At 41.4% G+C, this 15,748-nt stretch overlaps 1 protein-coding gene across 1 annotated transcript; it reads left to right on the top strand.

Annotated features, from left to right (window-relative positions):
• The first annotated feature begins 1,056 nt into the window (after positions 1 to 1,056).
• On the top strand, positions 1,057 to 14,691 carry LOC118379858 (lysophosphatidylcholine acyltransferase 2-like). Its single transcript, XM_035766862.2, has 13 exons — positions 1,057 to 1,575; positions 2,055 to 2,197; positions 6,214 to 6,431; positions 7,797 to 7,909; positions 8,675 to 8,735; positions 10,019 to 10,112; positions 10,396 to 10,450; positions 10,667 to 10,749; positions 10,847 to 10,972; positions 11,243 to 11,396; positions 11,790 to 11,888; positions 12,189 to 12,330; positions 13,292 to 14,691. The coding sequence occupies exons 1-13, from the start codon at positions 1,465 to 1,467 to the stop codon at positions 13,465 to 13,467; spliced, it is 1,575 nt and encodes a 524-aa protein (XP_035622755.1). The 5' UTR covers positions 1,057 to 1,464; the 3' UTR covers positions 13,468 to 14,691.
• Positions 14,692 to 15,748: the final 1,057 nt, after the last annotated feature.

Genomic DNA, 15,748 nt, shown 5'->3' with positions numbered 1-15,748 from the left:
GTGTGTGTGTGTGTGTGTGTGTGTGAGAGAGAGAGAAACGCCCTTAACGTTTCTTACTAGATGGGACTATGTCACACTAGATAGGACTATGCCTTTCTGTAGCCTACTGGCACACAATTTGTAATCAGTAAATTAATAGGTGTAGGTGTAGTTCGTAGTTCTAAAATGTTTTTTCTCAAGTACACTTCATACTGTACATTTGTATTCAGGTCCTTGTTGAGCCGTTCTGAGGGCTCTTACATACAGTACCTCTGTGGTCAATGTAAATGCAATATTTGACTAACAGGGGACATCTTGTGGATGGATGAAGGTCTGAAAAACGCTTTGTTGTGGTTTTTATTATGGAGCAGAGCACATCATCATGCCAGCCATAGTATGCCCTTTGACTTGAGATATGACTTAGTTAGTTTCATACAAATGAACACAACAATTTGACCCCAATTGCTAAGCTGTGAAACGAAACCTCAATGACTATTCTTATTCTATGGGTATTTCTGTGTTTTCTTTTCTTTAGGCCCTATATCTAGTCTATTGAATGCCACCCTGATGTACATGAACTAATCTTGTAAAGTTGCTTCAAAATTATACATTTTGTAATTCAACATGAATATTTGACTTGTTCACTCCGTTTATTTCAGCCAATCAATTTCAATTTAAGGGGCTTTATTGGCATGGTGTGCAAATAGTTCAAGAACAAAAGGGAAAATAAATTAACATAAATATAGGTTGTATTTACAATGGTGTTTGTTCTTCACTGGTTGCCCTTTTCTTGTGGCAACAGGTCACACATCTTGCTGTTGTGATGGCACACTGGTATTTCACCCAATAGATATGAGAGTTTATCAAAATTGGATTAGTTTTTAAATTCTTTGTGGGTCTGTGTAATCTGAGGGAAATATGTGTCGCTAATATGGTCATACATTTGGCAGGCAGTTGGGAAGTGCAGCTCAGTTTCCACCTCATTTTGTGGGCAGTGTGCACATAGCCTGCCTTCTCTTGAGATCCAGATCTGCCTTCGGTGGCCTTTCTCAATATCAAGGCTATGCTAACTGTGTCTGTACAGCATACATAGTCAAAGATTTTAGGTCAGTCAAAGTGGTCAGGTATTCTGCCACGGTGTACTCTGTTTAGGGTCAAATAGCATTGTAGTTTGCTCTGGGGTTTTTGTAAATTCTTTCCAATGTGTCAAGTAATTAAATGTGTGGTTTCACCCCACCACTGCTCACCAGGCAAAAGGTTATACAATCCCACGTAAACCCAGTGCAGTAGGTGGGGCCTAAAAGTAATCGGAGGCAGAGTGACAGATCACTCGTCCTTGCTCTAAGGTTGTTGTGAACGATGTTATCGCAACATTCGGAGAACGAACAGAATTCGCAAGATTCGAATCGAGGAAGTGGGGTGATTGCAGAACTACTGTGCAATTCTAAAGCTTCTTGACGCCATACCGCGACCCGAGCGAGAAGAATGACTCCCCGGAGAGTGTTCGCGCTACCCAGGCAGCAATCCCTGTTTCTTCCGGCCGTCCTTAATCCTTTTGTGCAGGAGGTGAAATTGGCCAAGGCTGACATTATCAAAGTGAGTATAAAATGTAAAATAAATTGATTAACTCATTAATTTATCGGTCACAGAACTGTGTTTGGTATTCAAACGTAAACAGTTGAGCGCAGCCGGGTGGTTGTCCTCTATAGCTGTGTGTGTCTAGTGGTGCGTGACTATAGCATACAGTACAGGTACATAGCTAATCTAAGCCTATGAAACCCTGACAATCCTTTTGTAATTCCTTGTTATTGTGTAACACAAACAATGGAGGCATTTATGTAGCCTCTTGAAATTCCTCCAACCATGTGAATTTCTAGAATGAAAAGTCTATAACGTGCGTATCCCTTGGACAATGGTTGTAATCGTTGCGCATTATATATGTTGGTTAGGAAATGTTTGTTTTAAAATGGCTCTTTAAAGTCCTTTCAGTGGCATGAAGTCAGTAATCTTAACACGTTGTAGATCTGTAAAAAAAACTGGTGTGTGTGTGTGATGTTTTTTTTCTCTCTTTGCAGTGTGTATTCCGGGGAATCTTCCTGGTACCTATCCGTGCCATCTTCCTGACTCTGGTTCTCATGGTAACATGGCCTGTTGCTGTCATAACAACATTCATGCACCCTCTCAAAGGAGCAGTGGCACCCATGACCGGATGGAGACGGTAAATATACTGCAAAACACCATCCTGTGCCACTACTGGTCTGTATGTATAACTATATTTCAACTATGCATCCACTATGAGTACTTTAATCATTAGTTCCAGAGGATGTACAGAGCATTGTTGTTTATGACTTAAGTAGTTAGGCCTATGGGCAGTTCCATGGTAACAGAGTTTTGAGAAAGGAAAGAAGATGAGCTAGCTGGTGTTTTGGACAATACAGACAATATCTAATGAAGACAGCTTCAGCTACACAGAACGAGCTGATGTAGGCTACATTCCTTAACAGCTTGACAGTTTGTTTTTAGTTGAGGATGAACAATAATTAAACTAGTGTGAAATTACATATTTGTTACTCCTCCCTCCTTCCTGCATTTCTCAATCCCAAAAATCTGTCTCAGCATCACTCTGTTACCATGGAATTGCCCCTATACATCAAGAGCTGTGGGATTTTCACACATTGAGAAATGCAGGAAGGACAAAGGAGTAACAACTATGCAATTTCACACTAGTTCTTGTTCATCCCCTACTAAAAATGAACTGTCAAGCTGTTAAAACCTCTGAAGGATCCACCACTTTTTTCCAATTGTCGCCTAAAATGACATACCCAAATCTAACTGCCTGTAGCTCAGGACCTGAAGCAAGGATATGCATATTATTGATACCATTTGAAAGGAAACACTTTGAAGTTTGTAGAAATGTGAAATTAATGTAGGAGACTATAACACATTCGATATGGTAAAAACAAGTGTTTTTTGTACCATCATCTTTGAAATGCAAGAGAAAGGCCATAATGTACTATTCCAGCCCAGGCGCAATTTAGATTTTGGCTACAAAAATAGAAAAAACAAGTGTTTTGTACAAAGCAGTGTATGTACAACGTTTTGGATTGATCCATTAAATATCACCACAATTTGCAAATAAATTCATTAAAAATCCTACAATGTGATTTTCTGGATTTTTTTCTCATTTTGTCTGTCATAGTTGAAGTGTACCTATGATGACAATTACAGGCCTCTCTCATCTTTTTAAGTGGGAGAACTTGCACAATTGGTGGCTGACTAAATACTTTTTTCCCCCACTGTATATTAACAAGAATTTAAGCTTTTAAACCTTAAATGCTAATCACCTCGCGCTAATCACATTAACCGTCCCATGGGGGATACCGATCCTGTAGAGGTTTTAAGGAATGTAGCCTACATCAGCCCTTTCTGTGTATTTATTTAACCTTTATTTAACAAATCAAGTCAGCTAAGAGCAAATTGTTATTTAAAATGATGGCCTACCAAGAGGCAAAACGCTTCTTGCAGGGACAGGGGCTGGGATAAAAAATAAATAAAAAGTAGGACAAAACACATCAAGACAAGAGAGACACCACAACACTACATAAAGAGAGACCTAAGACGACAACACAGCATGGCCGCAACACATGACAACGCAGCATGGTAGTAACTAGAGGTCGACCGATTAATCGGAATGGCCGATTAATTCGAGTTTTTTGGACACCGATTTGGCTGATTTAAAAATAAATATATATATATTTACACCTTTATTTAACTAGGCAAGTCAGTTAAGAACACATTCTTATTTTCAATGACGGCCTAGGAACGGTGGTTTAACTGCCTTGTTCAGGGGCAGAACAACAGATTTTTACCTTGACAGCTTGGGGATTCGTTTTTGCAACCTTCCGGTTACTAGTCCAACGCTCTAACCACCTGCCTTACATTGCACTCCATGGTTGATGATATTACTGGCTACCTGTTACGCAAGGGCAGCAAGAAGCCAAGGCAAGTTGCTAGCTAGCATTAAACTTATAAAAAACAATCAATCTTCACATAATCACTAGTTAACTACACATGGTTGATGATATTACTAGTTTATCTAGCGTGTCCTGCGTTGCATGTAATCGATGCGGTGCCCATTAATTTCTCATTGAATCACAGCCTACTTCGCCAAACAGGTGATTTAACACTGTCGTTGCACCAAACCTAACCATAAATATCAATGCCTTTCTTTAAAATCAATACACAAGTATATATTTTTTTTACCTGCATATTTAGTTAAGATTGCCTGCTGACATTAATTTCTTATTTCTTATAATTAGGGAAATTGTGTCACTTCTCTTGCGTTCCGTGCAAGCAGTCTGGGCCGCCTGGCTAATTGCGAACTGTGTGAAGTCCATTTATTCCTAACAAAGACCGTAATTAATTTGCCAGGATTGTACATAATTATGACATAACATTGAAGGTTTTACAATGTAACAGCAATATTTAGACTTAGGGATGCCACCCGTTAGATACAATACGTAACGGTTCCGTATTTCACTGAAAGAATAAACGTTTTGTTTTCTAAATTATAGTTTCCGGATTCGACCATATTAATGACCAAAGACTCATATTTCTGTGTGTTATTATATTATAGTCTATGAGTTGATAGAGCAGTCTGACTGAACGATGGTAGGCAGCAGCAGGCTCGTACGCATTAATTCAAACAGCACTTTCGTGTGTTTTGCCAGCAGCTAGCCGCTGTGCTTCAAGCATTGAGCTGTTTATGACTTCAAGCCTATCAACTCTCGAGATTAGGCTGGTGTAACCGATGTGAAATGGCCAGCTAGTTAGCGGGGTGCGCGCTAATAGCGTTTCAATCGGTGACGTCACTCGCTCTGAGACTTGGAGTAGTTGTTCCCCTTGCTCTGCAAGGGCTGCGGCTTTTGTGGAGCGATGGGTAAACAATGCTTCGAGGGTGGCTGTTGTCGATGTGTTCCTGGTTCGAGCCCAAGTAGGGGCAGGGAGAGGGACAGACACTGTACTGTTACACTGGAAATACTAAAGTGCCTATAAGTACATCTAATAGTCAAAGGTATATGAAATGCAAATGGTATAGAGAGAAATAGTCCGATAATTCCTATAATAACTACAACCTAAAACGTCTTACCTGGGAATATTGAAGACTCATGTTAAAAGGAACCACCAGCTTTCTCATGTTCTGAGCAAGGAACTTAAACGTTAGCTTTTTTTATGGCACATATTGCACTTTTACTTTCTTCTCCAACACTTTGTTTTTGCATTATTTAAACCAAATTGAACATGTTTCATTATTTATTTGAGGCTAAATAGATTTTTTTTAATGTATTATATTGTTAAAATAAGTGTTAATTCAGTATTGTTGTAATTGTCATTATTGCAAATACATTAAAAAAATTGGCTGATGAATCGGTATCGGCTTTTTTTGGTTCTCCAATAATCGGTATCGGCGTTGAAAAATCATATTCGGTCGACCTCTAGTAGTAACACAACATAACAACAACCTGATAGCGACACAACATGGCAGCAACACGACCTGGTAGCAGCACAAATGTGGTACAAACATTATTAGGCGCATAAAACAGCACAAAGGGCAAAAAGGTGGAGACAACAATACATGATGCAAAGCAGCCACAAGTGTCAGTAAGTGTAAATGAGTGAGTCTTTGAATGCAGAGATGGAGATAAAACTGTCCAGTTTGTGTGTAGCTGAAGCAGTCTTCATTAGATCTTGTCTGTATCGAACGAAACACTATCTACCTCTTTATTTCCTCAGAATGGAGGGGGTCATAGAGATATGTTGCATGAGGCCTGACGCAACACATGATAAATAAACCAAATGTGTTCTTCTGTGACTCAAAAGCAGCCCACTTCCCTCTCTCTTTGATTGTATGTGTTGATATGACCACAGCTACATGCAGCTGCTGGTTGTTTATCGCTCGTGTTCAGGTCTGTTTTATTTGATAGTTGATAACACTAACTAGCTGATGAACATGGAGCACCAACTTAGTACAGTACTACTGACCATCAAAAGGCTAAGCTGAGGTCCTGACAACACACAGATCTATGTTGACTGTAATATTGGTCCATTCAGATGTAGGCTATATGTATCCATGTTCAGTGTCTCGAGGTGAATATTCCTGACAGTATACAACTGTTAGTTTAATCTGTATAGTTTCATGCTAAATCTCTGTTGTTTGACTCTCTGGTTCCCCAGGTTCATGTGTCGGCGTGTGATGGCATTCCTGGGGAGGTCCTACTACTTCTTCATGGGCTTCAGGGTGGTGGTGAAGGGCCAGCAGGTGAGCAGTGCAGAGGCCCCCATTCTGGCTGTAGCCCCACACTCCACCTTCTTTGATGGCATTGTGTGCATCGTAGCAGGCCTGCCCTCCACTGTGTCCCGCACTGAGAACCTCGCCACTCCTATATTTGGCAGTGAGTGTTGTTTCTGTCTGGGTTTTTTTAGAGGGTTAGGTTTTTTTTTTAGAGTGTGTGTTTGTGAGTCAGCGATCAGTGTGTGTGGGTCTGTCAATGATAAGTGTGGGTATTTATGCAGATTTAATATCCGTTAGTGTTTATCTGATGTGTGTGTTTCCTCTCCAGGGTTTGTGCGGTGCCTCCAGCGTGTAATGGTGTGCGTTAGTGCGGAGCGATTAACTGACATTTTTAACAACTAATTGACCAACAGCGGTTCAATTATTTCATTTACATTTAGTTCGTTTTTTTTCCTGTGAGCTCAATGCGTACATTCTCGTACATTCTCTGGAGATAAATCAGATCCAGCCTGAAGTGTGTGATGTCGTAGGGGGTTGTAGTTTCCAACAGGCCAATATTATGCGTAGTTTAGTGCATAAAACGTGGTAATTAACTACAATGACCATAATCTATTGCACATCTGCTTGTCCGGTCTGTGTTTCTTTTACACCTGCAACGGAAAACAGAAGAATGCGAGATCGTGAGGTGATTGTCAGGCATATGTGTATAGGTGGCAGGGAAGTCAGGCGCAGGAGAGTCAAACGGAGTGTAAAATGGAGTCTTTTAATAATGTCATAGTAACATGCTCCATAACACTAAACAGGAAAAGAACAAACAAATATGGGTACGAAGACCCGTCGCGCACCTATACAACAAACAACACCACACTGACAATAAACAATCTCTGACAAAGACATGAGCGGAAACAGAGGGTTAAATACACAACAGGTAATGAATGGGATTGAAAACAGGTGTGTTGGAAGACAAGACAAAACCAATGGAAAATGAAAAATGGATCAATGATGGCTAGAAGACCGGTGACGTCGAACGCCGAGCATCGCCCGAACAAGCCGAAGTCGTGACAGTGATATAGAGAGCAGATGTAACTTTGTGAGGCATCTCTAACTAAAAATACATGATCTTAGTGATTGATAGTTGGCATTCAGCAGTCTTAAAGTATGCCTTATTTACTTTGAGGAACTACAAAATAGGGATTTTGTCAGACAGCATAGGTATAGAGATGAGATGATGACTTGGAATGAAATAATGAATCCATCAAAATAAAAAAATGTAATATACACAGCAACTTAAATATTTTATTAAAGAAAAGTAATGTGAATAAATGATGGTTAATAAGTGATAAGCAGTAATGGACAGTCACTACCATCATGGGACTTTTATTAATTGTTTCATTCTGTGTTACAGCATTTAACCCACATAATGCATAGTGCATTTAATCTTTAAAAAAATAATCGTAATCGAAACACTAAAAAACTCTTAATTGCTCAGCACTAGTGTGAGTTTATCTTTCCTTTCTCCATCCAGGGTTTGTGCGGTGTCTCCAGCCGGTGCTGGTCTCCAGACAGGACCCAGACTCCCGTAAGAACACCATTATGGAGATAGACAGCAGAGCCAAGTCCGGAGGCCGCTGGCCACAGGTCTGTCGCAGGCATACACACACACACAGTTTTGAATAACTAACCTTGTGGGGACACACAATTCAGTCCCATTCAAAATCCTATTTTCCCTAACCCTCAACCTAATTCTAACCCTAACACTAATTCTGACCATAACCCTAAACCCCCCATAAATACCATTTGATCTTGTGGGGACTAACAAAATGTCCCTAGTTGGTCAATTTATTTTCTTAATTTACTATTCATGTGGGGACTTCTGTTCCCCACAAGTATAGTTAAACACATCCACAAACACACAGCCAGTATTATTTTTTAATCATAATTTATCATGTCTTGTCTAGCTTGTAGTCTGACAAGGAGCTTGGGAATGAAACATCACGCCTTTTCACACCAAGAATTTGCCTTGTAAACTTCCTCTCGCGTGACATATTCTTCAAACACAATTGCTGTTGCTTCTACTTTGTGACAGAAAGTCTACTTCATTCAGCATAGAATGAAACACTGGAATAGATCCATCTACATCGTCAGTGGTGGTAACCTAGTGGTTAGAGCATTGGGCCAGTAGCCGAAAGGTTGCTGGAGCGAATCCCCGAGCTGACAAGGTAAAAATCTGTCGTTCTGCCACTGAGCAAGGCAGTTTAACCCACTGTTCCCTGGGCACCGATGATGTGGATGCCAATAAAGGCAGCCCCCTGCACCTCTCTGATTCAGAGGGGTTAGGTTAAATGCAGAAGACACATTTCAGTTGTACAACTGAAAAGAAACATTTAGTTATTTATGTTCCAGATCCTGGTCTTCCCTGAGGGGACTTGTACAAATCGCTCATGTCTCATCACTTTCAAACAAGGTAGGTTGAACTTCACGACAATGTTTGTTTTTAAATAGGAGTAGAAACACCTTTGTGTGGATCCAAGGTATCAATATTATACCAAACAGTGTACTGTTGATAGGGTTTGAAAATCATGTGGGACCTTACAATGTCCATGTTGTATTCCCACAGCCCAACAGGCTGGTTGTCATTTGTTTATAGTGGGGACAGAGAGTCTGCTGGGAGAGACACACAGTACCATCCACACTAGTGGTGTCATTTACTTAATGCAAATTCACTCGTAAACTAATGGCAGAGATAGGGCCATCATGCGGTTGCAGAATGGTGTTCATTTAGCTTCTTTCTGGGGTGCTTGTGTAACCGGTGGGAAATGACTAGCTAGTTAGCTGTGCACGCCAGTAGAGTTTCAATCACTGACTTCACTGGCTCTGAGACCTTAAAGTAGTTGTTTCCATTGCTCTGCAAGGGCTGTGGCTTTTGTGGAGCGATAGGTAATGATGCCTCGAGGGTGACTGTTGTTGACGTGTGCAGAGGGTTCCTGGTTCAAGCCCAGGCTGGGGTGAGGAGCGGGACAGAAGTAACACTGTTATAGTTGTTTTGACACAACACCTCTTCATTTACTCCCAGTATGCTACATGTTATGTGCCTCATTGTGTGGTCAGTCACCTGATGCACACTCAATGGGCATCTCCAGAGTGAAGGGGCCTGAGTGAATCCATTACTTCCTGAAACAGTAGCCATAGCAAAATGGAATAGATTGCACAATGAGATAATGAACTTCAGAAGGAAATTAATGACTGATTATCTTCACTCAATACCAAGAACTAGGCTATTAGGATCTGAGGGAATTATACATTAGCAATTGCTATGGTTCAATCCTAAAGCTGTAAACCTGAGAATGCATCTAATAATCAATGCAAATAACAGCATACAAGACCATCAATTACACTCTATGGCATGTTACAGTTTTTGCATAGACATTTGCATCTAAATTAATTACTTTGTTCTACTACAGTGCCAATAGCCAAACCAACATACCTAATACTAGTGGCTTCCTTACAGTACTGATTGGTATATTGATCAGGGTTAGATGAATCCAGCTTCAGGTCTTGTTATTGGTAGGACGTGTACTGTGGGTAAATGAGTTGTCATCGGCTGCACTCTGTCCAATTAGTAGGCTGTCTGTGCTCCTGTGTTTGCACATATAGGTTGTGTGTGTGTGTGCTCATTAAGTTAGAATAGTAGTCAGTGCTGGTGCTGGAGGTCGGTAGGGTCTCACTCTGTCCCTCTCTCCCCGTCAGGTGCCTTCGTCCCTGGGGTCCCGGTGCAGCCTGTGGTCATGAGATATCCCAACAGACTGGACACTGTGACTTGGACTTGGCAAGGCTTCAGCTCGTAAGTCTGCAGTGCACTCAGTGGATTACAATCATCAGTGTTGCCTCAACGCTTCGACGCTACATGTCCCCTGTTGTTTTCTGTACCGTGTCTCATATTGCAACTATGTTCCTGTGACTTCTCCTCATGGGCCATAGTTAGGCCTCAAACTCTGGGAGATTTTCACTGTTGAGCGATGAATTGTTTTTCAGTTTAGTGGGCTTATATTTCAATCTTGTTGTATGGGATTGCCGTTATGCCCTTTGAATAGAGGTGATGATGATTTGTGATGATGTTCTTTCAGGAGAACCCTGCTGCTTCTCACTCTGTCTCAGCTCTACACCAATGTAGAGATAGAGGTTAGTATTAACACACTACACAGGAATACTTACTTAGAAAGCCAAGAGATAATGACTTCATAACACATTCATTATCAGTACCTATGTGTTATGTATGGTTTATAAAGGTGTTATGTATTGCTTATGAATGTGTTATAAAGACCTTATCTAGGTAGCCCTCCAGTTAGCCTGTACTTCCTGGTTAGTCCCTGTTTTGACCTTTGCCCTCTCCTCCAGTTTCTTCCTCCAGTTACCCCTACTGAGGAGGAAAAGAAAAGACCTGTGCTGTTCGCCAGGACAGTACGAAATGTTATGGCCCAGTAAGTGTGTGTGTGAATGGTAATTACAGCATTTAATAATATCTTCCTTATATATATTCTTACCCATCTCTTCAATTCTATCCCTATGTGTGTGCAGGGCCCTGGGTGTGCCAGTGACGGACCACACATATGAGGACTGTAGACTGATGATCTCGGCTGGGGAGCTCACCCTGCCAATGGAGGCTGGTCTAGTGGAGTTCACTAAGATCAGCCAAAAACTTGAGTAAGACTGGCTCCTCTACCGCTCTAATACTGTGCTATTGCCACTGTGGCAACACACTATGTCCTGTTATGTCCTGTTATGTACTGTTGTGTCACCCACTGGCAAGCTCCACACTGAAGTAACACTGCCTTAGACAATACTGCTTTATTTGGCCAACTGCTACATTGGCAATTGGTAATAGTTGGACACACACACAGACCTACACCCTCTTCCACCCCTGAGTAAGTCCTTGTGTCCTGCCCTCCTCCTTTCCTCCCCGGTCCCCCTCAGCCTGAAGTGGGACAACGTGAAGAAGGAGCTGGAGGGCTTTGCAGCTGTGGCCTGCTCCTGTAAAGGAGGCCGCATCAACATCCAGGAGTTCGCCAGCTTCCTCAAGCTGCCCATCAGCCCCACCCTGCAGGAGCTGTTTGCTCTATTTGACAGGGTGAGATCTTTCTTCTAGGCTTTCCTAGGTTGTGTTGGATTGTTGCAAGCTTGGCTGGAGGAAGTCTGCACCATATTTCTTACAACATTTCTTTGAAATCCACAAAGGGTAGTGTATGACTACACTATTCTTTCGAAGCGTAGAGAATCAGACCACAGCCATTCTGTCTGTTCTCTCCAACCTGTGACTGGATGGGCGAAGTAACCGAGGATTTAGTATGCTGTCCCCCACTGCTTTGTTCATAGAGAGGGTAAACAAACTGTCTGAAGAAATAAAGGAACCATTGTTCATCTTGGGAAAACATACTGTATTTGTAGAGTATTGTAGTCCACGGAATGGAATGTGTAGTCTGGCTTTGTTAACTGATAATTAGCTGTCACTCTGTCTCTCTAGGATGGAGATGGCACCATTGACTTCAGAGAGTATGTCATCGGTGTAACCATCTTATGTCGGCCAGCTAACACCGAAGAGGTCCTCCGCACAGCTTTCCAGGTTCGGCCAATAAAAACCCTGCTTGTTGCGAATGTTGCCGTGTCACATTTAGCTGTCCAACACATGACATTGGGGCCTAGGTATGTAGCTGACGCAGACTGTGTCTGTGAGGTCTACCCATGGTTTGGAAGCAATAGACAAGCACTCAGTGGCTATGATAAAGTTAAGTACGTGTGTGTGGTTGTCTAAGGGGAACATGAAGTAGGTTTGAAAGCCACACGGTCATAAGAGCAGTCTTGATTTCAATTAGCAATCCTGTGTGTTGTCATTACTTAACTAATTGTCTCCCTCTCCTCTCAGCTGTTTGACACTGACGAGGACCAAAGAATCACTCATGAAGAGTTCTCCTCCATGCTTCGCTCTGCTCTAGGCGTGTGTGACCTCAACGTCTCCAAACTCTTTAAGGAGATAGATACAGACAGCTCTGAATTCATCACTTTCTGTAAGTAGACCCTTGTGAAGGTCAAATGTTATCTGAAGTGGAGGACTCCAGCATGAACTAAAGGCAGCTGACTGCTTACCTTGACGGAACACCATAGAAAGGCCGGGTTGAGCCTTGGATATCTCCATTCTAGAAATATAGAAAGAGAAATACCATATGGATTTGAAAGTAGGATATTAATATTTGTATACATTTTTTAATCCTTTGTTTTTAATTCCCATAGGAAATGAACATTACTTTCACCAATAATAGCCCATTTTAAACAACAACTTTGTGGAATTTTAGTTGAATTTTTATGATGGAACAAATCAAATCAAAGTTTGTCACGTGCACCGAATACAACAGGTGTGGACCTTACAGTGAAATGCTTACTTACAGGCTCTAACCAATGGTGCGAGAAAAAAAAAGTGTGTGAGTCTTATGGCTTGGGGGTAAAAACTGTTGAGAAGCCTTTTTGTCCTAGACTTGGCACTCTGGTAACACTTGCCATGCAGTAGTAGACAGAACAGTCTGTGGCTGGGGTCTTTGACAATTTTTAGGGCCTTCCTCTGACACCGCCTGGTGTAGAGGTCCTGGATGGCAGGCAGCTTTGCCCCAGTGATGTACTGGGCCGTACGCACTACCCTCTGAAGTGCCTTGCGGTCAGAGGTTGAGCAATTGGTCATGCAGTCGTGGGTGAACAGGGAGTACAGGAGGGGACTGAGGGACTTTATCTTTATTTAACTAGGCAAGATCAGTTAAGAACAAATTCTTATTTTCAATGACAGCCTAGGAACAGTGGGTTAACTGCCTGTTCAGGGGCAGAATGACAGATTTGTACCTTGTCAGCTCGGGGGGTTTGAACTTGCAACCTTCTGGTTACTAGTCCAACACTCTAACCACTAGGCTGCCACCCCATATATACCAGATATACTACTGTAAGTTTTGATTTGACCCTCTGTCTCTCCATTTCCCTCTCCAGCCGAGTTCCAGGCGTTTGCCCTGAACCACCCAGAGTATGCCAAGCTGTTCACCACCTATCTGGAGCTCCAGCGGTACCAGGCCCTCCAGGGGGTGGAGTCAGAACTCTCTTCCACCAATCATGTCCCCTCTGAGGACAACCAGGAAGAGAGCATCTCTGACAAGAAGGACGACTAAGTCTGAGGCAGAGACTGATCTACTGTTAATAATACAGTTATTTAAGATCCAAGGTGATTTGTTGATCAGTAAGTCTGCAGTTGCCGACTGCAATGTTGTCGATCTAGATCATGTACAGAGACGGAACTCTTTTTGAGCTCTCAGTTGAATACACAGAGAGACAAACTACTGAGTCTGATGAACCACAACATAATCTTTTCTATTGCACTGTTTTTAGAGAACTGGAACCTCAATTTGACCTCATAGGAAATAAGATGATGTATGTTTAAATTAATGTTGCTTTTTTGCTTAAATTCTTTCTATGATTTTTTTAGTGCCTTAAAAAGATTTGTAAGCGAGGTTTGTAAGAGCTATTGTTTGTGTTTCTGTACAGATGGGGTGGAATCAGACCTCCAAGTATATTTTTTCAGATCCTTGTTTATGGCAGTAATGTGGTCATAGGAAGGTTGAACAATATACGGATATCCACTTAATCCTAACGTTTTTAGGAATTTACTCATAGCAATGTTGAACTTTTTTATAGATTCCCCTGCTGATTTTGATTTAAGGCATCCCATTGTTTTGTCATAGTTTTGCCTCTTCAGATGAAAACTACCTAGTGCCAGCCCATAATGTATTTAAATGACCTGGATACCCTTCTGAGATGACTGTATCCTGTACTCTTTAATGTGTCTGCCTGTTCACCTCTGTTTTCTACAGATTTTCCTTGAAGATAACAGGAAAGGCTGCCAAACGTTGCTTTTGAATGAGTTGAAAGTCTTTAATGTATGACTGGATTGCAGAAAATTGTCATTATTACATTTTTCTAATGATATCAACCCAATCTGGCAACCCAGCAATAAGGATACATGCTGTGCTTTACAGTTTTTCCACTGCTCAGGGACACACACTGTAAGTAGTGCTGCTGTATAATTAGCTAAAGGTTTTGCTCTGCATCTGTTTCTATTTGCATTTCCATTGAAGAGTGATGTTGCTGAGGCAGCAGTGGAACCTTATGGCTTTAGCCAAACTAAAGCCCAAGCATCTACTGAAAAATAAGGCAATTTGTGAGCAAAAAGGCAAGTGTGTCTAGTAATACATACCCCCTGGAATACACTGTTGTATGGTTTCAAGTTAACTAGCGTGCATTGTTATTTATTTAGCAGAGCGTGTTGTTGCAATTATGTTAATTTTTGTGAACACAGCAAACTTTCTGTTTTGCAATAAAATCCAGTACAATTTTAACTCTTCGATGACTTGTATTTTATAGCTTTTAAACTTCTGTAATTAGTCTTTTTGCTTTCAACTTTCTTGTTCTATTTATGTGTATTCTCCCTGTTAGTGTACTTACTTGTGTGTATGTAAATATATGGTTGTTGGACTCGAGCTTGGCATGAGAAACTCCAAGGTTGGGGGTTCAATTCCTGTAGGAATCACATACACATACTATACATGTGTGCACGCATTTTACTGTAAATCCCTTTGTATAAAAAGTGTCTGCTGGATGGCATATATACTAAACAAAAATATAAACACAACATGCAACAATTTTAAAGATTTTACTGAGTTACAGTTCATATCATGTCAATTGAAATAAATTCATTAGGCCCTAATCTTTGGATTCCATATGACTGAGTAGGGGTGCAGCCATGGGTGGGCCTGGGAGGGCATAGGCCCACCCACTGGGGAGCCAGTGTTTTTCTCTGCCAAAGGGCTCTATTTCAAACAGAAATACTCCAAAGCATCCCCTGTCCCCCTCAGACGATCCCACAGGCGAAGAAGCCAGGATTAAAGGTCCTGGGCTGGCGTGGTTACACGTGGTCGGTCTGCAGTGAGGCCAGTTGGACATACTACCAAATTATCTCAAATGACATTGGAGGCAGCCTTTGGTAGCGAAATTAACATTCAATTATCTGACAACAGCTCTGATGGACATTTCTGCAGTCAGCATGCCAATTGAACTCTTCCCTCAAAACTTGAGACATCTGTGGCATTGTGTTATGTGACAAAACTACACATTTTAAAGTGGCCTTTTATTGTCCCCAGCACAAGGTGCACCTGTGTAATCATCATGCTCTTTAATCAGTTTATTGATATGCCACAACTGTCAGGTGGATGGATTATCTTGGCAACGGAATAAAATGCTCAATAACAGGCATGTAAACAAATTTGTGAAAAATATACTTTTTGTGCATATTTATTTTTTTAACCTTCATTTAACTAGGCAAGTCAGTTAAGAACAATTTCTTATTTTCACTGACGGCCTAGGAACAGTGGGTTAACTGCTTGTTCAGGGGCAGAA

This window comes from Oncorhynchus keta, unplaced genomic scaffold (genome assembly GCF_023373465.1).
Source record: "Oncorhynchus keta strain PuntledgeMale-10-30-2019 unplaced genomic scaffold, Oket_V2 Un_scaffold_1109_pilon_pilon, whole genome shotgun sequence".
NCBI classification, from domain to species: domain Eukaryota; kingdom Metazoa; phylum Chordata; class Actinopteri; order Salmoniformes; family Salmonidae; genus Oncorhynchus; species Oncorhynchus keta.
Note: the sequence above shows the minus strand (reverse complement) of the source record. Positions and strands in the feature narration are given on the sequence as shown.